The 25155-nt window shown below is 53.2% G+C and overlaps 1 protein-coding gene across 2 annotated transcripts in view; it reads left to right on the forward strand.

Annotated features, from left to right (window-relative positions):
- bcas3 (BCAS3 microtubule associated cell migration factor) overlaps positions 1-25155 on the forward strand; it is a 464427-nt gene that overhangs the window by 42231 nt on the left and 397041 nt on the right. For both annotated transcript variants that reach the window (XM_079246567.1, XM_079246566.1), the window contains exons 10-13: positions 291-367; positions 988-1071; positions 7612-7782; positions 15583-15676. In XM_079246567.1, coding sequence (XP_079102693.1) covers positions 291-367; positions 988-1071; positions 7612-7782; positions 15583-15676 — 426 coding nt within the window. The remainder of the gene's footprint in view (positions 1-290; positions 368-987; positions 1072-7611; positions 7783-15582; positions 15677-25155) is intronic.

Consider the following 25155-nt stretch of genomic DNA (forward strand, 5'->3'; position numbering starts at 1 on the left):
TGTGTTTGTGTCCCCGTAGGGATCGTTGCAGGGGTCAGTCCTCCGTTAACAGGGTACCGCCGTCTCCATTAGGTCACACACATGAACGGATACGTCACCCTCATTAAACTCCCATTTATCTTCCAGACACACGAGTCTCCCAGCAAACACATGAATGGTTAAAGCTAGTTAAAACTCCCCACAGAAAGAGCCAGAGTTTCTCTGATCACAAAGGTTTGACCAGAAAGTTCCTGAATGTTTCTCTGGGTTTAGCTGCACAATCATTTTCCATCATGTTTGTGTCTCGTCAGGCTGCTATCCCTGCCCCGGTCCCTGCCTCAATCCCATCGCTCTGGGAAGCCGTTGGCTGGCCTACGCTGAGAACAAGGTGGTCCACACACACACATTTATCTTGCACAGAAGTGCATTATCTGAGGGAAGCGACATATTTACCCAGAAAAAAAAAGCATTTTTTTATCTATTTTCTGCTTCTTTAATCTGTCTGGATAAACAACTCATTCCAAGAAGAGTCCACTAAAGATGATAACATTTTGAAAATCAACAGATGCACAGGCATTTTCTGTTTAATGGGATTGTTAAGTATTTACAAAAACCAGAATGCTCTGTTGTGCATTCTGCAATACATTTAATGCATAACTGTGTTTTTTCTCGCTGGCCCACTCAAGTAATTGGCAGATGGGACTGCTGTTTGTGTGACTGCCTAAGGATTTCCAGAAATAACCAAATGTAGCTCTTTGGACGGAGTAATACAGAGACAGAGCTACTCCAGCGATATTGTATTTGAAATGAAATCATTGCAGATTGGCTGCGTTTTTTCCTCCTTTTCCTAAAGCAAAACCAATTTCCTTTAAAAAAGAGTTAGAGCAGAACCTTCTTAACGTCTGAATCCCAGTTTATTTCTTCAGACTGTGTGTGTGTGTGTGTGTGTGTGTGTGTCTCTGGCCGACTTGAACCATGTTTCTGTGGAAACCTTTGTGTGTGTTGCAGCTGATAAGATGTCACCAGTCTCGTGGAGGAGCTTGTGGCGACAACGCACAGTCCTACACGGCTACAGTGATCAATGCTGCCAAAGTAAGTCAGAGGAAACACTTTTGTCACGTCTGTTCTCTTCCTGGAAAGGATGGAGGCAGGCTGCAGGGGGGCGGGCGGGGGGGTGGTCTGTAGCGGGTCGGTGGTCTGTAGCGGGTCGGTGGTCTGTAGCGGGGCGGTGGTCTGTAGCGGGGCGGTGGTCTGCAGCGGGGCGGTGGTCTGCAGCGGGTGGTCTGCAGCGGGGCGGTGGTCTGCAGCGGGTGGTCTGCAGCGGGGCGGTGGTCTGCAGCGGGTGGTCTGTAGCGGGGCGGTGGTCTGCAGCGGGTGGTCTGCAGCGGGGCGGTGGTCTGCAGCGGGTGGTCTGTAGCGGGGCGGTGGTCTGTAGCAGGTGGTCTGTAGCGGGTCGGTGGTCTGCAGCGGGGCGGGTGGTCTGTAGCGGGTCGGTGGTCTGCAGCGGGGCGGGTGGTCTGTAGCGGGTCGGTGGTCTGCAGCGGGTGGTCTGCAGCGGGGCAGTGGTCTGTAGCGGGGCGGTGGTCTGTAGCGGGTGGTCTGTAGCGGGGCGGTGGTCTGCAGCGGGTGGTCTGCAGCGGGGCGGGTGGTCTGTAGCGGGGCGGTGGTCTGTAGCGGGTGGTCTGCAGCGGGGCGGTGGTCTGCAGCGGGGCGGTGGTCTGTAGCGGGTGGTCTGCAGCGGGGCGGTGGTCTGTAGCAGGTGGTCTGTAGCGGGTGGTCTGCAACGGGGCGGTGGTCTGCAGCGGGGCGGTGGTCTGTAGCGGGGCGGTGGTCTGTAGCAGGTGGTCTGCAGCGGGGCGGTGGTCTGCAGCGGGGCGGTGGTCTGCAGCGGGGCGGTGGTCTGTAGCAGGTGGTCTGCAGCGGGGCGGTGGTCTGCAGCGGGTGGTCTGTAGCGGGGCGGTGGTCTGCAGCGGGTGGTCTGCAGCGGGGCGGTGGTCTGTAGCGGGTGGTCTGCAGCGGGGCGGGTGGTCTGTAGCGGGGCGGTGGTCTGTAGCGGGTGGTCTGCAGCGGGGCGGTGGTCTGTAGCGGGGCGGTGGTCTGTAGCGGGTGGTCTGCAGCGGGGCGGTGGTCTGTAGCAGGTGGTCTGCAGCGGGGCGGTGGTCTGCAGCGGGGCGGTGGTCTGTAGCAGGTGGTCTGCAGCGGGGCGGTGGTCTGCAGCGGGGCGGTGGTCTGCAGCGGGGCGGTGGTCTGTAGCAGGTGGTCTGCAGCGGGGCGGTGGTCTGCAGCGGGTGGTCTGTAGCGGGGCGGTGGTCTGCAGCGGGTGGTCTGCAGCGGGGCGGTGGTCTGTAGCGGGTGGTCTGCAGCGGGGCGGGTGGTCTGTAGCGGGGCGGTGGTCTGTAGCGGGTGGTCTGCAGCGGGGCGGTGGTCTGTAGCGGGGCGGTGGTCTGTAGCGGGTGGTCTGCAGCGGGGCGGTGGTCTGTAGCAGGTGGTCTGCAGCGGGGCGGTGGTCTGTAGCGGGTGGTCTGCAGCGGGGCGGTGGTCTGTAGCAGGTGGTCTGCAGCGGGGCGGTGGTCTGTAGCAGGTGGTCTGCAGCGGGGCGGTGGTCTGTAGCGGGGCGGTGGTCTGCAGCGGGTGGTCTGCAGCGGGGCGGGTGGTCTGTAGCGGGGCGGTGGTCTGTAGCAGGTGGTCTGCAGCGGGGCGGTGGTCTGTAGCGGGGCGGTGGTCTGTAGCGGGTGGTCTGCAGCGGGGCGGGTGGTCTGTAGCGGGGCGGTGGTCTGTAGCGGGGCGGTGGTCTGTAGCAGGTGGTGTGCAGCGGGGCGGTGGTCTGTAGCGGGGCGGTGGTCTGTAGCAGGTGGTCTGTAGCGGGTGGTCTGTAGCGGGGCGGTGGTCTGTAGCGGGGCGGTGGTCTGTAGCGGGGCGGGTGGTCTGTAGCGGGGCGGTGGTCTGTAGCGGGGCGGGTGGTCTGTAGCGGGGCGGTGGTCTGTAGCGGGGCGGTGGTCTGTAGCGGGGCGGGTGGTCTGTAGCAGGTGGTCTGTAGCGGGGTGGTGGTCTGTAGCGGGGCGGGTGGTCTGTAGCGGGGCGGTGGTCTGTAGCAGGTGGTCTGTAGCGGGGTGGTGGTCTGTAGCGGGGCGGGTGGTCTGTAGCGGGGCGGTGGTCTGTAGCAGGTGGTCTGCAGCGGGTGGTCTGCAGCGGGGCGGTGGTCTGTAGCGGGTGGTCTGCAGCGGGGCGGTGGTCTGTAGCAGGTGGTCTGCAGCGGGGCGGTGGTCTGTAGCAGGTGGTCTGCAGCGGGGCGGGTGGTCTGTAGCAGGTGGTCTGCAGCGGGGCGGTGGTCTGTAGCAGGTGGTCTGCAGCGGGGCGGTGGTCTGTAGCAGGTGGTCTGCAGCGGGGCGGTGGTCTGTAGCAGGTGGTCTGCAGCGGGGCGGTGGTCTGTAGCAGGTGGTCTGCAGCGGGGCGGTGGTCTGTAGCAGGTGGTCTGTAGCGGGGCGGTGGTCTGTAGCGGGGCGGTGGTCTGTAGCGGGTCGGTGGTCTGCAGCGGGGCGGTGGTCTGCAGCGGGGCGGGTGGTCTGTAGCAGGTGGTCTGTAGCGGGGCGGTGGTCTGTAGCGGGGCGGTGGTCTGTAGCGGGTCGGTGGTCTGCAGCGGGGCGGTGGTCTGCAGCGGGGCGGTGGTCTGCAGCGGGGCGGTGGTCTGCAGCGGGGCGGGTGGTCTGTAGCGGGGCGGGTGGTCTGTAGCAGGTGGTCTGCAGCGGGGCGGGTGGTCTGCAGCGGGGCGGGTGGTCTGTAGCAGGTGGTCTGCAGCGGGGCGGTGGTCTGCAGCGGGGCGGGTGGAAGGCTGCTGGTCTGACTCGATGTGACGACTGAAGTCCGGGTACGAAGATGCTTCCAGAAGGTGGCCGGACTCCAGCAGACGGTGCGTCTGCGGGGGGAGAGGCGGGGCTACATGTCCGGTCCAAACCACCGACACATGAATTCCTGAGATTCTGGTTCCTCCAGAAGTGATGCACCTGAGTTCCTCCACCATGGGACCTGGAACTGCTCCTCTAAGGAGGCCTGACGAGCTCCTGGACGAACGCCACAACAAGTCAGACCTCACATGAACATGAATAGTCAGGAAACATCTGGAAGCAGCTGTGGCAGACAGGTGGGGGCTCCTCCCATCTGTCTATCAGCAGATGCTTCACTCTGATCTGATTGGTCAGATTCTACATCCCAGACATGATCCCGTTAGAGTTCTGCTGGGATCCGGAGTGTTCCAGAGTCAGACTAACTGGACAGAAGGTGAGGATGTCAGTGGGTTTTAGGAGACAGGTTGGGATTTTTCCAGTCAGGATTGATGAGTGTCGGTTTTTGCTTCATTCTTTAGTTCTGTTTCTGAGTGCTTCATTCATGTTCCGGTTGTTCCATCCGGGCTGGATGCTGCTGTTCATGTGTCCAGTTACAACCAGACAGGAATGCTGCTGGCAATAATGCTGGGAATGCTGCTGGGAATGCTGCTGGGAATGCTGCTGGGAGTGGTGATGGGAATGAGGCTGGGAATGCTGCTGGGAGTGGTGATGGGAATGCTGCTGGGAATGCTGCTGGGAGTGGTGATGGGAATGCTGCTGGGAGTGGTGATGGGAATGCTGCTGGGAGTGGTGATGGGAATGCTGCTGGGAATGCTGCTGGGAGTGGTGATGGGAATGCTGCTGGGAATGCTGCTGGGAGTGGTGATGGGAATGCTGCTGGGAGTGGTGATGGGAATGCTGCTGGGAATGCTGCTGGGAGTGGTGATGGGAATGCTGCTGGGAGTGGTGATGGGAATGCTGCTGGGAGTGGTGATGGGAATGCTGCTGGGAATGCTGCTGGGAGTGGTGATGGGAATGCTGCTGGGAGTGGTGATGGGAATGAGGCTGGGAATGCTGCTGGGAGTGGTGATGGGAATGCTGCTGGGAATGCTGCTGGGAGTGGTGATGGGAATGCTGCTGGGAGTGGTGATGGGAATGCTGCTGGGAGTGGTGATGGGAATGCTGCTGGGAATGCTGCTGGGAGTGGTGATGGGAATGAGGCTGGGAATGCTGCTGGGAGTGGTGATGGGAATGCTGCTGGGAATGCTGCTGGGAGTGGTGATGGGAATGAGGCTGGGAATGCTGCTGGGAGTGGTGATGGGAATGCTGCTGGGAATGCTGCTGGGAGTGGTGATGGGAATGAGGCTGGGAATGCTGCTGGGAGTGTGTTTATTGTAGTTACATCGGATCAATTTCTTCTTCAGAACATTTCCGACTTTATCAACAAGTTTTACTGGATTTAACATTCCGGTTGCCCGACCGGCTGCTTGACTCTAACAACGAGAACATGTCCCTTCGGTTTTATCTTCCCTGGATCGGCTCCCGGTTTGTTTTAGGATTGATCTTCAGATCCATCTTGATGTTTTTAGTGTCTTCATGGCCCTGCAGCCTTCCCGTCTGACCGGCTCCATCCCTGTTACCTTCCTCCCGTTCCCTCCACTCAACAGGTGTTTCTGTCACAGAGACGTAGAAGTCTTTGCTCCTGAACTGTGGAATGACCAGCGTTCCCACATCACTCAGACCACCTCGCTCCGGCTCCTAAATCCTCTCCTAAACACAGTTTTCCTCTTCGGTCTGTAAATCAGTTTGAGCAGCAGCCTATCTCACTGTTTTCTGCTCTTATTGCTTTAATATGTTGTTTTAATTCACTTTTTTCCCATCTTATTGTGTTCTTAATTATTTTATGTGGTAATGTGTGTGTGTGTGTGTGTGTGTGTGTGTGTGTGTGTGTGTGTGTGTGTGTGTGTGTGTAGCACTTGACGTGCTGTATAAATAAAGAAGATTCTCCAGACACGTCTCATCAGTGTGCTGCAAGCGACACGGTTGTTTGGTAAACCAGTTAAGATTGACTGGAAACCATCTCTTCATGTTTTTAGCGCTGCGTCGTGGAGACGTGTCGTCCTCATGCTCTTCCTGTAATCAGTCCCGAGTCTTTACTCAGACCAGGAGCACATAATCCAATAGTTGCAGCTCTGTAGACCCCATCTGTAAATCCACTGACATCGGATCCACCTGGCCGGGCCGAGCTTATGAGACACTTCATCACAGCGCCGCTCCACAGGGGACTGTCTCCGAGTCGCTAACAGCCAGAGAGCTGCTTTCATAGCAGGAGGAATCATTTAGTCTCCGTGGCGACGCAGCCTCCTCCTGGTGCTGCTGCTATGATGTATAAGTCTCAGTCAGCTGCAGTGTGTCAGAAAAATCAGTACAAGCAGAACAGTGGGACCAGGAGGCGACCAGGAGGCGACCAGGAGGCCAGCAGTGGGACCAGGAGGCGACCAGGAGGCGACCAGGAGGCCAGCAGTGGGACCAGGAGGCGACCAGGAGGCCAGCAGTGGGACCAGGAGGAGAACAGTGGGACCAGGAGGCCAGCAGTGGGACCAGGAGGAGAACAGTGGGACCAGGAGGCCAGCAGTGGGACCAGGAGGAGAACAGTGGGACCAGGAGGCCAGCAGTGGGACCAGGAGGAGAACAGTGGGACCAGGAGGCCAGCAGTGGGACCAGGAGGAGAACTGTGGACAGTGTGTGTGTGTGTGTGGGGGGGGCATGATATGAAGACAGGCAGTCTGCTCGTGCACCCGCCTCTCATTTAGGACCATATATCTCAATATGGATGACAAGGTATCTCATTCTGGCTTGTGGCGCGACACGCTGGCTCTTAGTGCTGATGTCCAGAGACATGTGGGGGGAGTGGGGGAGTGGGGGGGGGGGTAAGTGTAATGGCTTTTGTTTATAAGAAAGATTAAAGTGAGAGTGGAAGAGGTGAACAGATGTGCAGGAAATGTGCGTATGGCATCAGGCCTGCTGCCCGTGTCCTCCAAGCGTACGCCTGAAGACCTCTCACATAAATTACAGGCAAATTTGCTTAGATGGCGACATGAGGCTGTAACCACGCGCCCGTTTGTGTGTGTGTGTGTGTGTGTGTGTGTGTTTGTGTCATCAGACATGATCTGCCTGTAGAGCGAATCAATAGTCCCTGTTTGGACCACCACGAAGAACTCCACAACTGCAGTGATTAGAAAACACATTAGTGTTGATCAATTAGGGGCCAAACGCCTCGCTTAATAATTGATGTGATTTCTTGCATTTAACACACACACACACACACACACACACACACACACACACACACACAGGCAGCAGACACTGTTAGTGTGCCTGGCCAAGTGGCAGAGAGAGACAGTAGGTGATCCTCAGACCTAACATACGCGAGGCGCCATGCTGTATTGACAGGGCCGCCCAGTCTGAATGCTTGATTAGGCTCTCCAGGGCCCCTTTGGCGCTCACGCACACACACACACTCAGTCTCACACATTGGACTCCATTAGACTAAGACAGTGTAGTAGGTGAGATAGACTCCACTTAAGCAGCACTATCCATTTTCCTCAATCGAGCCACAGAGGTGTGTTTGAGCCAGACACCCCGGCTGGGCCTTAAGCTGACACAGAGGAGCCTCACACATCTGCTGCTGTCTCCTGAGGCTGCGTGTAATCAGCACTACAACTTATCACACACACACACGCTTTGATTTCGGCCCTCCATATCCTATAATATTACACTCACGCCTAATCTTGTGTCTCTGTCCTTCCAGACCTTAAAAACCGGCCTGACGATGGTGGGGAAGGTTGTCACCCAGCTGGCGGGCACCTTGCCAGCAGCCACTCCAGATGATGAGGCTACGCCTCTGAGCACGAGCCGCCGCAGCCCCCATAACCCCGGCGTGGTCACCATCATCGACACAAACGGTGTTGGAGAAGGACAGGTCAGTAAAACCATACAGGCATCTCAGTCTGGGACTCATTTAAACTCCATGACATCTCCAGAACCCCTCAGTGCATTTACATACATCATCATCAGTTTCTGTGGACGGTCATGTGACCCTCCAGCTGGTCTACAGAAGTTTTCCAGCGCTTCTATCCGTCCAGGAGGTTTACATTCCAGACACAACATGTAGTGTTTATTCAGAGACTCTAGATGGTAAATCCACCATTATTTATCACATCTTCATCACCATCACCATCATGTTGCTAAGAGACCTCTATTTTCACCTGGACATGATGATGAAGACACTTCCTGTCAGACTTTCCACCAATCAGAGAGCTTAAACTGACGGTAACGTCCAATCAGGAGCAGCCAAAGATCAACAAGTGATGAGAAAAGCAGGAAAATAATGATCCTCTATGGCTGGAATAAAGCCAAGAAGATGTTTGGGATGCAGCTGAGGTGGAGGTGCTGCAGTGAGGACAGCAGGTAGATGGTAGCAGGAAGACGTGTTTTCTTCTTCTGGTTGCTCTTTGTGCTGCTTTATCTATTCATATGTTGATTTTACATCATTTTAGCCTCAGAATCTGACAGCTGAGGCTGAAAACATCACGTCTCCATCAACTTGTCTCCATGGAAACAAGCATGCTGACTGGGGTTAAAATGTTCTTCTTCTATACACACAACACAAATGGCTAATAACTAATAAAATCTTGGAGTTTAAGGGTTAACCTTAAACCTGTGCCAATCGGCAGGCTGGTATATTTACTGGTACCCAGTACGACTTCTGTAATGGCAGACTGTAGGTGTTGTTTGTGAGGTGTAGCATCAAACCTGATTTTCCTCCTTGTTTCGTCTCACACATAAATAGTTTAAACTTGAGTAACCAAATCATTTCCAGCGAACAACACCCTGCAGCTCCACCCTGCAGCTCCACCCTGCAGCTCCACCCTGCAGCTCCTCCTTGCAGCTCCACCCTGCAGCTCCTCCCTGCAGCTCCACCTTGCAGCTCCACCCTGCAGCTCCACCCTGCAGCTCCACCCTGCAGCTCCTCCTTGCAGCTCCACCCTGCAGCTCCACCCTGCAGCTCCTCCTTGCAGCTCCACCCTGCAGCTCCACCCTGCAGCTCCACCCTGCAGCTCCTCCTTGCAGCTCCACCCTGCAGCTCCACCCTGCAGCTCCACCCTGCAGCTCCACCCTGCAGCTCCTCCTTGCAGCTCCACCCTGCAGCTCCTCCTTGCAGCTCCACCCTGCAGCTCCACCCTGCAGCTCCTCCTTGCAGCTCCACCCTGCAGCTCCATCCTGCAGCTCCACCCTGCAGCTCCACCCTGCAGCTCCTCCTTGCAGCTCCACCCTGCAGCTCCACCCTGCAGCTCCTCCTTGCAGCTCCACCCTGCAGCTCCTCCTTGCAGCTCCACCCTGCAGCTCCACCCTGCAGCTCCTCCTTGCAGCTCCACCCTGCAGCTCCATCCTGCAGCTCCACCCTGCAGCTCCACCCTGCAGCTCCTCCTTGCAGCTCCACCCTGCAGCTCCACCTTGCAGCTCCACCCTGCAGCTCCACCCTGCAGCTCCTCCTTGCAGCTCCACCCTGCAGCTCCATCCTGCAGCTCCACCCTGCAGCTCCACCCTGCAGCTCCACCCTGCAGCTCCTCCTTGCAGCTCCACCCTGCAGCTCCACCCTGCAGCTCCTCCTTGCAGCTCCACCCTGCAGCTCCACCTTGCAGCTCCACCCTGCAGCTCCACCCTGCAGCTCCACCCTGCAGCTCCTCCTTGCAGCTCCACCCTGCAGCTCCACCCTGCAGCTCCTCCTTGCAGCTCCACCCTGCAGCTCCACCCTGCAGCTCCACCCTGCAGCTCCTCCTTGCAGCTCCACCCTGCAGCTCCACCCTGCAGCTCCACCCTGCAGCTCCTCCTTGCAGCTCCACCCTGCAGCTCCACCCTGCAGCTCCTCCTTGCAGCTCCACCCTGCAGCTCCACCCTGCAGCTCCATCCTGCAGCTCCACCCTGCAGCTCCTCCTTGCAGCTCCACCCTGCAGCTCCACCCTGCAGCTCCTCCTTGCAGCTCCACCCTGCAGCTCCACCCTGCAGCTCCACCCTGCAGCTCCTCCTTGCAGCTCCACCCTGCAGCTCCACCCTGCAGCTCCATCCTGCAGCTCCACCCTGCAGCTCCACCCTGCTGCTCCATCCTGCAGCTCCACCCTGCAGCTCCATCCTGCAGCTCCACCCTGCAGCTCCATCCTGCAGCTCCACCCTGCAGCTCCACCCTGCAGCTCCACCCTGCAGCTCCATCCTGCAGCTCCACCCTGCAGCTCCACCCTGCAGCTCCACCCTGCAGCTTCATCCTGCAGCTCCATCCTGCAGCTCCACCCTGCAGCTCCACCCTGCAGCTCCATCCTGCAGCTCCACCCTGCAGCTCCACCCTGCAGCCCCTCCACAGTGTAGTGCTGCGTCTGCTTCTCCATGGTCTCCACACCTCCAAGGTCTCCCCACATCTTCCCCCTTGATGCCACCGTGGTGGTTCTGTGCACGTGATGTCACCTTTCTCCGCCATGTTGGAGGAACCTGGTTACCGTTTCCATCGACTCTCTTACCGTTTCTCACCAGTAGACTTAGTTAAAACACGTCTAAAACACACCAGGAGAAAAGGTCCCCAGCATGTTACTTAGACCACTTCCAGTCCCAGACGCCGATGTCTACCTGGTGTTCGGTGGTGCTGAACACCTGGAAGCAAGCCCGAATGTGTAAGAGTATATTTATTTATTAAAAGAGTAGTTAGATAAATTATCAACTGGATGTGATGTGAGTACCAGTGTGAAACCAGTCCTGTTTACTGGTTGACTCGTGTTAACCAGAGAACAAAGGAAGCTGCACCCGGTTTCATCCCGATGTAAAATCCTGTCTGGTGTTCCGCCTCACCTGGTCTCTCATCATCCCCTTCATCCTGTAAATGCAGCCGTCTTTCCTCATTGCTGACGTCCGTCTCTCGATCTTTTATTCTGCCTTCATAAAACTAAATAAATCCTCAGCCTCAGGAGACGTGGTGGGTCTGGTCCCTCATCAGACCAGTCGGGACTCTGGAGAAAGTCAGTCTACATCAGCGGAGCCCAAGTCCGGTCGTTTCATTCAGGTGTGATGGAGAAGAGATGCATCTGAAAGCTGGAACTCCAGGACTAGATTTGGGCACCTTTGGTCTAAATCTTCAGGACTTGTCCTGGCCAGCTGTCGTAATTTTGTTTAAAAAATAAAATCCATGTGTCATCGTTATGATTCCTGCCATTGCATGGACTTTGTGCTCTATTTATTCATACATTTCTTGACTTATTTGACAGTATTTGACAGTACTTTTCCAGAGATGTAAACCTACTGAGAAAAGAACTTCACATTAACTCAGACCAAGATGCAGCACAGACACAAGACTGTGATGGGAGAACAGAGGTGATGGGAACAAATAACTGAGCAGTAAAGCAGGTGGACGACTGCAGGAGTCTCAGTAAACAGAGCAGGAATTCAGTTTGTCAAGCGCAGCATGTAGGAACACATAACCAATGCAACTTGTGTAACTCCTGATCCTAGCTGAACATGCAGTTCCAGTGTGTAGGAGGAAGGGAAACCAGTATGGCTTTGGGTGTGAAAGTGTGTGGATGTCTCAAGCAAGACCCAGCGGTGAGTTCAAGCTCTGAGATGTGGAACAAAGCTGGTGAAGAACTGGTAAAACTGTAGATGAAACCCGGCTTTTCACAGCTTGCAGTGAAAAACAAACCTTACCTCAGTCTTCCTCCCCAGCTGTGCCACCTATCCCACCGCTAACTGGAAAGTGGTCGAGCTTTGCTCCCATCAGGAGGGTCTGAAGGCTGAGTGTTCCACAGACCAGCCATTAACATGGTTCTGTTCACCGTAAAAACCAACTTCAACCTGGAAAACCCAACATGCAGACTATTACAAGCTACGTGTAGCGTTTCATGGCAGCGCATGATATTGGAGGGAATATGAAGCTTTATGTCATCATTGTTCTCACCTATGTTACAATACAAAGAATTAATACCATAAAGGTTGTTGCAAAGAACTGGGCTAAGTTCTCCAACTTTCCAATAAATATAGCTAAGCTAAGTGTGGAAGTTCTCCTTGAAGAGCTGAGTCTTCAGCTTGCTCTTAAAAGTAGACAGGGACTCTGCAGAGTGGACGGAGTTTGGGAGATCATTCCACCATCGTGGCACAACAGAGGAAAAGAGTCTGGCTGGTGATTTGGTCCCACATATTGGTAGTAAACACACTTTCACTTGTGGAACGTAGCTGTGGAGAGGGAGTGTAGGTCTGGATTAAGGAGTGAAGGTAGACAGGAGTCGTTTAAGTTATTGTTTTGTAAGCCAGAAGCAAAGCTTTAAATTTGATGCGTGCTGCAACCGGAAGCCAGTGAAGTGCGATTAGCAGAGGAGTGACATGAGTTTGTTAGGGCTGGTTGAAAACCAGACGCTTCAGCGTTCTGGAACATCTGCAGAAGTATAACAGAGCACACAGGCAGACCTGCCAGTAGGAATTGCAGTAATCGATGGGTGAGATTACCAGAGCCTGAACCAAAAGTCGTGTGTTCTGTCAGGTACGTCTGTCTTGGACAGATTGAGCTGAAGGTGGCGAGCCTTCATCCATGCAGAGACAGTTGTGTCATCCGGAGGAAAGGAGAGGAAAAGCTGAATGTCATCAGCATAACAGTGACACGAGAAGCCGTGAGAGCTTATGACTGCACCAAGTGAGGAGGTGTTTAGTGAAAAGAGAAGAGGGCCGAGCACCGAGCTTTGAGGCACCCCTGTTTTCAACTCGTGAGCTGGACACTTCTCCTTGTCAGGATACTCTGAAGGATCTTCCTGAGAGGTAGGACGAGAACCAGGAGAGGACAGATCTAGAGATGCCGAGCTCAGAGAGTGGAGAGGAGAATCTGATGGTTCACTGTGTCAGAAGCAGCAGACAGGTCCAGAAGTATCAGGACTGAGGACTGACCAATGGATCGGGCAAGCCGAAGGGAATTGGTAACAGACAGGAGAGCCGTTTCAGTTTTAATTTAAAACCTGTTACTTTATTATGATGCATAGCTGCCAGGACCAAAGGACATGTTTTACAAACCAAGTTGCAACTCTAAACACTAAAGCTGACCTTCATCATCCTCATCTTCTCATCTCTCTGCTGTGTAAAGTGCTAATGCTGACTCACCGTGAAGCACCGCCCCCTCTCCGTTCTGCTCGCTGGGACTCGCTAGCTGACGCTTCGAACTAAGAAACGGATGAGAAGAGCCAATCACAACAGTATAAATGACTTACAGGTGTGTCTTGCAGCAGAATCTGCCACATGTCTGTCCCACAGGAATGATTGGGACAACTGAGGGCTGGCTGGACACCGGTCTGGACACCCACGCAGACCACTCACTGGTTCTGTGTTGAGCTATACTTGCTGCCTTCAGACGATCCGGAGAAGGTTGAGGCTTTCTCTGGCTTCTCCTCTTCCACCCAAACCGTGATCAATCATCTGCAGAAGCTGCCACGTCTTTAATGAGCCGTGTTCCACGATGTAGTGCCCACATACACACTCAGCGTCTACGCCACCAAGCTTTGGTTTGTGTGTTGTCTTCCTGGTCTTCAGGAGCCGGCCTGCACTCTGTCACCAGCTGACACACTGTAATCCTACACTGGCCATAAACATGGCTCAGTGAGGGGGGGGGTCTGGAGGAGCGGAGAACAATCAGGAATATGATGAAGGTGAGTTGTGTGTCCGTGGAGTTTCATCGGCTTCGTAACGCAGCGTCGCTGGTGGAAGACGTCCTCCATCAGGATTCCTGCACTGATCTGCTTTGTGTCTCCAGTCCTCCTCTGTCCTGCACCGGTTCCATGTAAACGCTCCAGTTTCAGCAAGGCTGAAACCAGATCCATCATTTCAGCCCTAAAATACCAGTTAGTGATTACAGACGTGTGCTGCAGCGTTACAGGCCAGTTCAGGTCTGAAGGACAAACAAGTCCCCTCACTGAAACGACCAAAACATTACAGATGGAATATTTACTTCATTTTCTAGAATAATATCTTTTTTTTTTCTGCTTTTTTTTTTCCAAGGTGTGTGTTTGTTTGTGTGTGTGTGTGTGTGTGTGTACATGAAAGACTTTATGATGTATGTGTTTTTAAATTGATGTGAAGGCTTGATTTATTTCAATATGAGGAAATTGTTTATATGAATGTAAAACACTTTGTGTTGTTTGCATGAAAAGTGTTTTATTAATAATGTCAGATTTAATCTCCGTCATGTCTCACATGCAGAATAACTTATTTAATGTGTATTAAAGAAAACGGGTCAGGAATTTGTCCCCGGGTGTCCTAGTGACCTGAAACACAAATGAAACCATCCCATATGAAGTAGCACTGGGCGATCAGTGGGATTTTTATCGATCTGGGTTTCCAACGATGATAAAACTAAAAGGGTGTGATTATTTTCCTCTCTGCAGTTTCCTCTCCTGCTGTCTTCAGCTGCTAATCGAGCGTCTCTGGCGTTGCAGCGCTGTGCTGTAAACTCCTCCCACAGCCGCTTTGCTTTCATTCAGACACTGTTGCCAACTTGGCGACTTTCTCACTAAATCTGGAGACTTTTTTTGTTAAAAGTGACAAATCTAGCAGCTTTTACTGGAGTTATTGGAGACTTTTCTGGTGTTTTGGCGACAGACTTGAAGACACATATTGTTCTGCAGTTACTGTAAGGAAGGAGCAGCGGGAGCCTCTCCCGTCCTAAAGCACTCCCAGGCGGCCAGTCTCAGTCGGCTCCGGCTGCAGGTCCATGTAGAATAACTGCAGTAGGTTGTGGAAGTTCACCTAAACATAGTTTATATTTAACTATTCGGATAACTTCAGTTTTTGCACTTTGTCCAAACAAAGCTTCATGTTACTTGTTTGTTTCCTGAAATGTGTGGAATCCTAAAGATGTTGAAGACGTTCATGTTGTCAAAGATAATGGATAAAAGTGTTAAATAATCCAGATCTAAATTTCAGTCAAAATTGTCGTGATAATTTTTTTTTACTAACAACACAGCCATCCTGGTGTCTCTTTAAAGGCTCCAGTGGTTGCGGCACCACATGAAACTTTACATTTAAAATGAACCAGGCGGACCAAACACAACAGCAGAGCAGCCGGAGTTTTAAGAGTTGAAGCGACGCTGGAGACAGACTGAAGCTGATGTTGTGTGTCTGACCTGCTTCTGCTCCCTGCTCGCTACTTTCAGGCTTTTTACTCACATCCTGGCCTCAACACACTCCAAGGCTTCTCTGAATCTTGACAGCAGATGTCTCGCTGAGGTCCAGGAGCAGTATCTTGTTGTGGAAAGTGAAAGTAACATATAGAGATATATGTTGATCTCCTGAGCCGGTTCCAGGAGGAAATGAGGAGCCAGTCAGGCCTGCCTGGAAAAGCCACATCACAATGCTGAATCTGCTCCTGAACACACTGAACTTCGGCCTCCTTTGCAGCTCCGTTTATGATTATTCGCTGTTGTAATCTAGCACGAGAAGGTTGTGAGGCCTTCGCCGAGCATCCACGAGAGGGCAATGGATCATTCAGACCTCCAGCTCGGTGGGATGTGATGATATCACACTGAAATGTGAAGAAACCTCCAGCCTGCAGGGGAAAGTCCCACTTCTGTTTAATGTCCTCATCTCTGGAAAATGACCTGGACTCTGTGTGTGTGTGTGTGTGTGTGTGTGTGTGTGTGTGTGTGTGTGTGTGTGTGTGTGTGTGTGTGTGTGTGTGTGTGTGTGTGTGTGTGTGTGGACTCTACAGGTCTTGGTGAGTGAGGACTCGGACGGAGAGGGAGTGGTGGCTCACTTCCCAGCGCATGACAAACCCATATCCTGCATGCAATTCAACCCCAGCGGTAAGACACACACACACACACACACACACACACTTGGTTTTCAGGCTTGCAGCTGAGAGGACAGAAACCAGCAGAGTGTTTTCCTTTTAGTTGAAAGCACCAGTGTGTGTGAGCCGGTCTTCTCCTGGTCTCACCCTCACGTGTCCAGATTCACGTCCAGCACACGTTTCAGACCAGCTTCAGCACAAAGACGTGCAGGTGGAGCGTTGTGCACGTCTCCCGTCCATCATCGGACTTCTCCCAGAGTCCAGCTGGCAGAGCCACGCCAGATCAAATCAATATGGTGGAAGCAGCTTCTCCTTGAACTGGTTTAACCGCGCTGCAGCTCGCCTTAATGGTGTCATCATGGACACGCTAACGGGGAACTCTTCACTGCTGCGGGACAGAAACGTGTCCAAAACAGTCTGTGGACAACAAATCAGAGTGGTTGGTCCAAGATCCCAGAAAGCACCATTATCACACACACACACACACACACACACACACACACCACAGGTGTGTTTCTGTTCTGATATGTGGAGGATTGAGCAGGTGGGAGGAACCTTTATGTCCTTGTTTTTTATTCGGCCTTTATTCTGGCTGGAATAAGAAGCATGGTTGCATGTTTCCTGCAGCTGCTGCAGTAGCAGGAAGGACCCTCTCTGGGATGCAGTTGCAGTTTTCCAACCATCAGGAAAGATGGCAGCAGACCGTTACCGCTGCAGCTGGGGGGCTTCAGCAGTGTGACACCCAGATGAAATAATCAGCAACCTGCTGCGTGTATGTAAGGATTACAGTAACTAGGTTACTGTCAGTGTAAGCGTGCTTCCTGAATATCTTTCCCTGCATAACCAGGTTGTATAGAGAACATAAGTCTCCTGCAGAACTCAAGCCGGGGTTTACTGCAGACCTACGTCACACTGATGCACATGCTCCTTTTCCCCATGCATAACCTGAAGAAGGGACATCCACATGAAAAGATAAGAGTGTGTTTTATTTTTTATTTGGTTAAAAAATGTCAGATGTTTGTGCCACGTCAGCCTGAATACGGACACATCTGGAACATCAGCTGGTTTTAATGCTTGTGTGCTTTCGTTAGCTTTGTGTTAGCACTTGGATAAAGTGCTGTGGGAGCTGACAGTCAGGTGTAAACACACTTAAATGTCCAACTGAGACATCAGGCCTTCCTGTAACTCCAGAAGGAAAAGGACAGTAGGTCCTTTGTGAGACTAGTGAGGTAAAATCTTTTTACTTCTCTATCTTCCTCCTACTCCTGAGGTGTGTGTGTGTCTGTGTGTGTGTGTGTGTGTGTGTGTGTCTGTGTGTGTGTGTGTGTGTGTGTGTGTGTGCGAGTTAATAAAGACGCTGCTGAGAGATGACTCACCCCGTGACCTCCAAACCCCAGAATCCTCCACTTTCATGGACACACGGAGCAGCTCCAGGAACAGGACTAAACTTTAGACATGTTGTCTCTGATCAGCAGCAAATATTTCCTTGTCCAGCTAAAAAAGACTTTTGGTTTCTGTAGAAAGGCAACAAGTTGTGGAGCGTTGAACAGCTACAGGACAAAACTGTAAAGTCAGAACCGCATGCAGTCACATTACACAAGCCTGGCGACTGGCGCCGTTTTCACCACCTCCAAGCCTCAGGTACTTCCCCTCATCAGTACATATTGGAAGTAATATTAATTATCATCAATTAATCTTTAATAAAGAGACTATACATCAGCAGTTGTAGCCTGATGTGTCCCAGAAACACACAAATCTAAATATGTAGCTGTGTTGCCTAAATATTTTAACAAATGGAACAGCAGTGGAATGAGGTGATGGAGAACTCACCGACCAGCATCTAGCCTCCACCTGCAGCATCTAGCCTCCACCTGCAGCATCTAGCCTCCACCTACAGCTTCTAGCCTCCACCTACAGCTTCTAGCTTCCACCTACAGCATCTAGCCTCCACCTACAGCTTCTAGCCTCCACCTACAGCTTCTAGCTTCCACCTACAGCATCTAGCCTACAGCATCTAGCCTCCACCTACAGCATCTAGACTCCACCTACAGCATCTAGCCTCCACCTACAGCTTCTAGCTTCCACCTACAGCTTCTAGCCTCCACCTACAGCTTCTAGCCTCCACCTACAGCTTCTAGCCTCCACCTGCAGCATCTAGCCTCCACCTGCAGCATCTAGCCTCCACCAACAGCTTCTAGCCTCCACCTGCAGCATCTAGCCTCCACCTGCAGCATCTAGCCTCCACCTACAGCTTCTAGCCTCCACCTGCAGCATCTAGCCTCCACCTGCAGCATCTAGCCTCCACCTGCAGCATCTAGCCTCCACCTACAGCATCTAGCCTCCACCTACAGCTTCTAGCTTCCACCTACAGCTTCTAGCCTCCACCTACAGCTTCTAGCCTCCACCTACAGCTTCTAGCTTCCACCTACAGCTTCTAGCCTCCACCTACAGCATCTAGCCTACAGCATCTAGCCTCCACCTACAGCATCTAGCCTCCACCTACAGCATCTAGCCTCCACCTACAGCTTCTAGCCTCCACCTACAGCTTCTAGCCTCCACCTTCAACATCTAGCCTCCACCTACAGCATCTAGCCTAAAGCATCTAGCCTCCACCTACAGCTTCTAGCCTCCACCCTAAAGCATGTGGCCTCCACCTACAGCTTCTAGCCTCCACCTACAGCTTCTACCTTCCACCTACAGCTTCTAGCCTCCACCTACAGCTTTTAGCCTCCACCCTAAAGCATCTAGCCTCCAACCTACAGCATCTAGCGTCCACCTACAGCTTCTAGCCTCCACCTACAGCATCTAGCCTACAGCATCTAGCCTCCACCTACAGCATCTGGTGTCCACCTACAGCATCTAGCCTCCACCTACAGCATCTAGCCTCCACCTACAGCATCTAGCCTCCACCTACAGCTTCTAGCCTCCACCTACAGCTTCTAGCCTCCACCTACAGCATCTAGCCTCCACCTACAGCATCTAGCGTCCACCTACAGCTTCTAGCCTCCACCTACAGCATCTAGCCTCCACCTACAGCATCTAGCCTCCACCTAAAGCTTCTAGCGTCCACCTACAGCTTCTAGCCTCCACCTACAGCATCTAGCCTCCACCTACAGCATCTAGCGTCCACCTACAGCTTCTAGCCTCCACCTACAGCATCTAGCCTCTACCTACAGCTTCTAGCCTCCACTTTCAGCATCTAGCCTCCACCTACAGCTTCTAGCCTCCACCTACAGCATCTAGCCTCCACCTACAGCTTCTAGCTTCCACCTACAGCTTCTAGCCTCCACCTACAGCTTCTAGCCTCCACCCTAAAGCATCTAGCCTCCACCTACAGCTTCTAGCCTCCACCCTAAAGCATCTAGCCTCCACCTACAGCATCTAGCCTCCACCTACAGCTTCTAGCCTCCACCCTAAAGCATCTAGCCTCCACCTACAGCTTCTAGCCTCCACCCTACAGCTTCTAGCCTCCACCTACAGCTTCTAGCCTCCACCTACAGCTTCTAGCCTCCACCCTAAAGCATCTACCCTCCACCTACAGCATCTAGCCTCCACCTACAGCTTCTAGCCTCCACCTACAGCTTCTTGCCTCCACCTACAGAATCTAGCCTCTACCCTAAAGCATTTAGCCTCCACCTACAGCTATTAGCCTCCACCTACAGATTCTAGCCTCCACCTACAGCATCTAGCCTCCACCTACAGCTTCTAGCCTCCACCTAAAGCTTCTAGCCTCCACCTACAGCTATTAGCCTCCACCTACAGATTCTAGCCTCCACCTACAGCATCTAGCCTCCACCTACAGCTTCTAGCCTCCACCTAAAGCTTCTAGCCTCCACCTACAGAATCTAGCCTCCACCTACAGCTTCTAGCCTCCACCCTAAAGCATGTAGCCTCCACCTAAAGCTTCTAGCCTCTAGCGACATCTTCTAGCCTCCACCCTAAAGCATCTAGCCTCCACCTACAGCATCTAGCCTCCACCTACAGCATCTAGCCTCCACCTACAGCTTCTAGCCTCCACCTAAAGCATCTAGCCTCCACTTACAGCTTCTAGCCTCCACCTACAGAATCTAGCCTCCACCTACAGCTCCCAGCCTCCACCCTATAGCATCTAGCCTCCACCTACAGAATCTAGCCTCCACCCTAAAGTATCTAGCCTCCACCTACAGCTCTTAGCCTCCACCTACAGCTTCTAGCCTCCACCCTAAAGCATGTAGCCTCCACCTACAGCTTCTACCCTCCACCTTCAACATCTAGCCTCCACCTACAGCATCTAGCCTCCACCCTAAAGCATCTAGCCTCCACCTACAACATCTAGCCTCCAACCTAAAGCATGTGGCCTCCACCTACAGCTTCTAGCCTCCACCTACAGCTTCTAGCTTCCACCTACAGCTTCTAGCCTCCACCTACAGCATCTAACCTCCACCTACAGCTTCTAGCCCCCACCTACAGCTTCTAGCCCCCATCTACAGCTTCTAGCCTCCAGCTGCAGTTTCTAGCCTCCACCTACAGCATCTAACCTCCACCTACAGCTTCTAGCCCCCATCTACAGCTTCTAGCCTCCAGCTGCAGTTTCTAGCCTCCACCTACAGCATCTAGCCTCCACCTACAGCTTTTAGCCTCCACCTACAGCATCTAGCCTCCACCTACAGCTTCTAGCCTCCACCTACAGAATCTAGCCTCTACCTACAGCTTGAAGCCTGCACCTACAGAATCTAGCCTCTACCTACAGCTTCTAGCCTCCACCCTAAAGCATCTAGCCTCCACCTACAGAATCTAGCCTCTACCTACAGCTTCTCGCCTCCACCCTAAAGCATCTAGCCTCCACCTACAGCTATTAGCCTCAGCCTGCAGCTTCTAGCCTCCACCTACAGAATCTAGCCTCTACCTACAGCTTCTAGCCTCCACCCTAAAGCATGTAGCCTCCACCTACAGCTTCTAGCCTCCACCCTAAAGCATGTAGCTTCCACCTACAGCTTCTAGCCTCCACCTTCAACATCTAGCCTCCACCTACAGCATCTAGCCTCCACCCTAAAGCATCTAGCCTCCACCTACAACATCTAGCCTCCAACCTAAAGCATGTGGCCTCCACCTACAGCTTCTAGCCTCCACCTACAGCTTCTAGCTTCCACCTACAGCTTCTAGCCTCCACCTACAGCATCTAACCTCCACCTACAGCTTCTAGCCCCCACCTACAGCTTCTAGCCCCCATCTACAGCTTCTAGCCTCCAGCTGCAGTTTCTAGCCTCCACCTACAGCATCTAGCCTCCACCTACAGCTTTTAGCCTCCACCTACAGCATCTAGCCTCCACCTACAGCTTCTAGCCTCCACCTACAGAATCTAGCCTCCACCCTAAAGCATCTAGCCTCCACCTACAGCTTCTAGCCTCCACCTAAAGCATCTAGCCTCCACTTACAGCTTCTAGCCTCCACCTACAGCATCTAACCTCCACCTACAGCTTCTAGCCCCCACCTACAGCTTCTAGCCCCCATCTACAGCTTCTAGCCTCCAGCTGCAGTTTCTAGCCTCCACCTACAGCATCTAGCCTCCACCTACAGCTTCTAGCCTCCACCTACAGCATCTAGCCTCCACCTACAGCTTCTAGCTTCCACCTACAGCTTCTAGCCTCCACCTACAGCTTCTAGCCTCCACCCTAAAGCATCTAGCCTCCACCTACAGCTTCTAGCCTCCACCCTAAAGCATCTAGCCTCCACCTACAGCTTCTAGCCTCCACCTACAGCATCTAGCCTCCACCTACAGCTTCTAGCCTCCACCCTAAAGCATCTAGCCTCCACCTACAGCTTCTAGCCTCCACCCTACAGCTTCTAGCCTCCACCTACAGCTTCTAGCCTCCACCTACAGCTTCTAGCCTCCACCCTAAAGCATCTACCCTCCACCTACAGCATCTAGCCTCCACCTACAGCTTCTAGCCTCCACCTACAGCTTCTTGCCTCCACCTACAGAATCTAGCCTCTACCCTAAAGCATCTAGCCTCCACCTACAGCTATTAGCCTCCACCTACAGCATCTAGCCTCCACCTACAGCTTCTAGCCTCCACCTACAGCTTCTAGCCTCCACCTAAAGCTTCTAGCCTCCACCTACAGAATCTAGCCTCCACCTACAGCTTCTAGCCTCCACCCTAAAGCATGTAGCCTCCACCTAAAGCTTCTAGCCTCTAGCGACATCTTCTAGCCTCCACCCTAAAGCATCTAGCCTCCACCTACAGCATCTAGCCTCCACCTACAGCATCTAGCCTCCACCTACAGCTTCTAGCCTCCACCTAAAGCATCTAGCCTCCACTTACAGCTTCTAGCCTCCACCTACAGAATCTAGCCTCCACCTACAGCTCCCAGCCTCCACCCTATAGCATCTAGCCTCCACCTACAGAATCTAGCCTCCACCCTAAAGTATCTAGCCTCCACCTACAGCTCTTAGCCTCCACCTACAGCTTCTAGCCTCCACCCTAAAGCATGTAGCCTCCACCTACAGCTTCTACCCTCCACCTTCAACATCTAGCCTCCACCTACAGCATCTAGCCTCCACCCTAAAGCATCTAGCCTCCACCTACAACATCTAGCCTCCAACCTAAAGCATGTGGCCTCCACCTACAGCTTCTAGCCTCCACCTACAGCTTCTAGCTTCCACCTACAGCTTCTAGCCTCCACCTACAGCATCTAACCTCCACCTACAGCTTCTAGCCCCCACCTACAGCTTCTAGCCCCCATCTACAGCTTCTAGCCTCCAGCTGCAGTTTCTAGCCTCCACCTACAGCATCTAACCTCCACCTACAGCTTCTAGCCCCCATCTACAGCTTCTAGCCTCCACCTGCAGTTTCTAGCCTCCACCTACAGCATCTAGCCTCCACCTACAGCTTTTAGCCTCCACCTACAGCATCTAGCCTCCACCTACAGCTTCTAGCCTCCACCTACAGAATCTAGCCTCTACCTACAGCTTGAAGCCTGCACCTACAGAATCTAGCCTCTACCTACAGCTTCTAGCCTCCACCCTAAAGCATCTAGCCTCCACCTACAGAATCTAGCCTCTACCTACAGCTTCTCGCCTCCACCCTAAAGCATCTAGCCTCCACCTACAGCTATTAGCCTCAGCCTGCAGCTTCTAGCCTCCACCTACAGAATCTAGCCTCTACCTACAGCTTCTAGCCTCCACCCTAAAGCATTTAGCCTCCACCTACAGCTTCTAGCCTCCACCCTAAAGCATGTAGCTTCCACCTACAACTTCTAGCCTCCACCTTCAACATCTAGCCTCCACCTACAGCATCTAGCCTCCACCCTAAAGCATCTAGCCTCCACCTACAACATCTAGCCTCCAACCTAAAGCATGTGGCCTCCACCTACAGCTTCTAGCCTCCACCTACAGCTTCTAGCTTCCACCTACAGCTTCTAGCCTCCACCTACAGCATCTAACCTCCACCTACAGCTTCTAGCCCCCACCTACAGCTTCTAGCCCCCATCTACAGCTTCTAGCCTCCAGCTGCAGTTTCTAGCCTCCACCTACAGCATCTAGCCTCCACCTACAGCTTTTAGCCTCCACCTACAGCATCTAGCCTCCACCTACAGCTTCTAGCCTCCACCTACAGAATCTAGCCTCCACCCTAAAGCATCTAGCCTCCACCTACAGCTTCTAGCCTCCACCTAAAGCATCTAGCCTCCACTTACAGCTTCTAGCCTCCACCTACAGCATCTAACCTCCACCTACAGCTTCTAGCCCCCACCTACAGCTTCTAGCCCCCATCTACAGCTTCTAGCCTCCAGCTGCAGTTTCTAGCCTCCACCTACAGCATCTAGCCTCCACCTACAGCTTTTAGCCTCCACCTACAGCATCTAGCCTCCACCTACAGCTTCTAGCCTCCACCTACAGAATCTAGCCTCTACCTACAGCTTGAAGCCTGCACCTACAGAATCTAGCCTCTACCTACAGCTTCTAGCCTCCACCCTAAAGCATCTAGCCTCCACCTACAGAATCTAGCCTCTACCTACAGCTTCTCGCCTCCACCCTAAAGCATCTAGCCTCCACCTACAGCTATTAGCCTCAGCCTGCAGCTTCTAGCCTCCACCTACAGAATCTAGCCTCTACCTACAGCTTCTAGCCTCCACCCTAAAGCATTTAGCCTCCACCTACAGCTTCTAGCCTCCACCCTAAAGCATTTAGCCTCCACCTACAGCTTCTAGCCTCCACCCTAAAGCATGTAGCCTCCACCTACAGCTTCTAGCCTCCACCTTCAACATCTAGCCTCCACCTACAGCATCTAGCCTCCACCCTAAAGCATCTAGCCTCCACCTACAACATCTAGCCTCCAACCTAAAGCATGTGGCCTCCACCTACAGCTTCTAGCCTCCACCTACAGCTTCTAGCTTCCACCTACAGCTTCTAGCCTCCACCTACAGCATCTAACCTCCACCTACAGCTTCTAGCCCCCACCTACAGCTTCTAGCCCCCATCTACAGCTTCTAGCCTCCAGCTGCAGTTTCTAGCCTCCACCTACAGCATCTAGCCTCCACCTACAGCTTTTAGCCTCCACCTACAGCATCTAGCCTCCACCTACAGCTTCTAGCCTCCACCTACAGAATCTAGCCTCCACCCTAAAGCATCTAGCCTCCACCTACAGCTTCTAGCCTCCACCTAAAGCATCTAGCCTCCACTTACAGCTTCTAGCCTCCACCTACAGAATCTAGCCTCCACCTACAGCTCCCAGCCTCCACCCTATAGCATCTAGCCTCCACCTACAGCATCTAGCCTCGACCTACAGCATCTGGCCTCCACGCTAAAGCATTTAGCCTCCACCTACAGCTTCTAGCCTCCACCCTAAAGCATCTAGCCTCCACCTACAGCTTCTAGCCTCCACCTACAGCTTGAAGCCTGCACCTACAGAATCTAGCCTCTACCTACAGCTTCTAGCCTCCACCCTAAAGCATCTAGCCTCCACCTACAGAATCTAGCCTCTACCTACAGCTTCTCGCCTCCACCCTAAAGCATCTAGCCTCCACCTACAGCTATTAGCCTCAGCCTGCAGCTTCTAGCCTCCACCTACAGAATCTAGCCTCTACCTACAGCTTCTAGCCTCCACCCTAAAGCATTTAGCCTCCACCTACAGCTTCTAGCCTCCACCCTAAAGCATGTAGCCTCCACCTACAGCGTCTAGCCTCCACCTTCAACATTAGCCTCCACCTACAGCATCTAGCCTCCACCCTAAAGCATCTAGCCTCCACCTACAACATCTAGCCTCCAACCTAAAGCATGTGGCCTCCACCTACAGCTTCTAGCCTCCACCTACAGCTTCTAGCTTCCACCTACAGCTTCTAGCCTCCACCTACAGCATCTAACCTCCACCTACAGCTTCTAGCCCCCACCTACAGCTTCTAGCCCCCCATCTACAGCTTCTAGCCTCCAGCTGCAGTTTCTAGCCTCCACCTACAGCATCTAGCCTCCACCTACAGCTTTTAGCCTCCACCTACAGCATCTAGCCTCCACCTACA

Source organism: Telmatherina bonti (assembly GCF_933228915.1).
Source record: "Telmatherina bonti genome assembly, chromosome: 9".
Taxonomy (NCBI): domain Eukaryota; kingdom Metazoa; phylum Chordata; class Actinopteri; order Atheriniformes; family Telmatherinidae; genus Telmatherina; species Telmatherina bonti.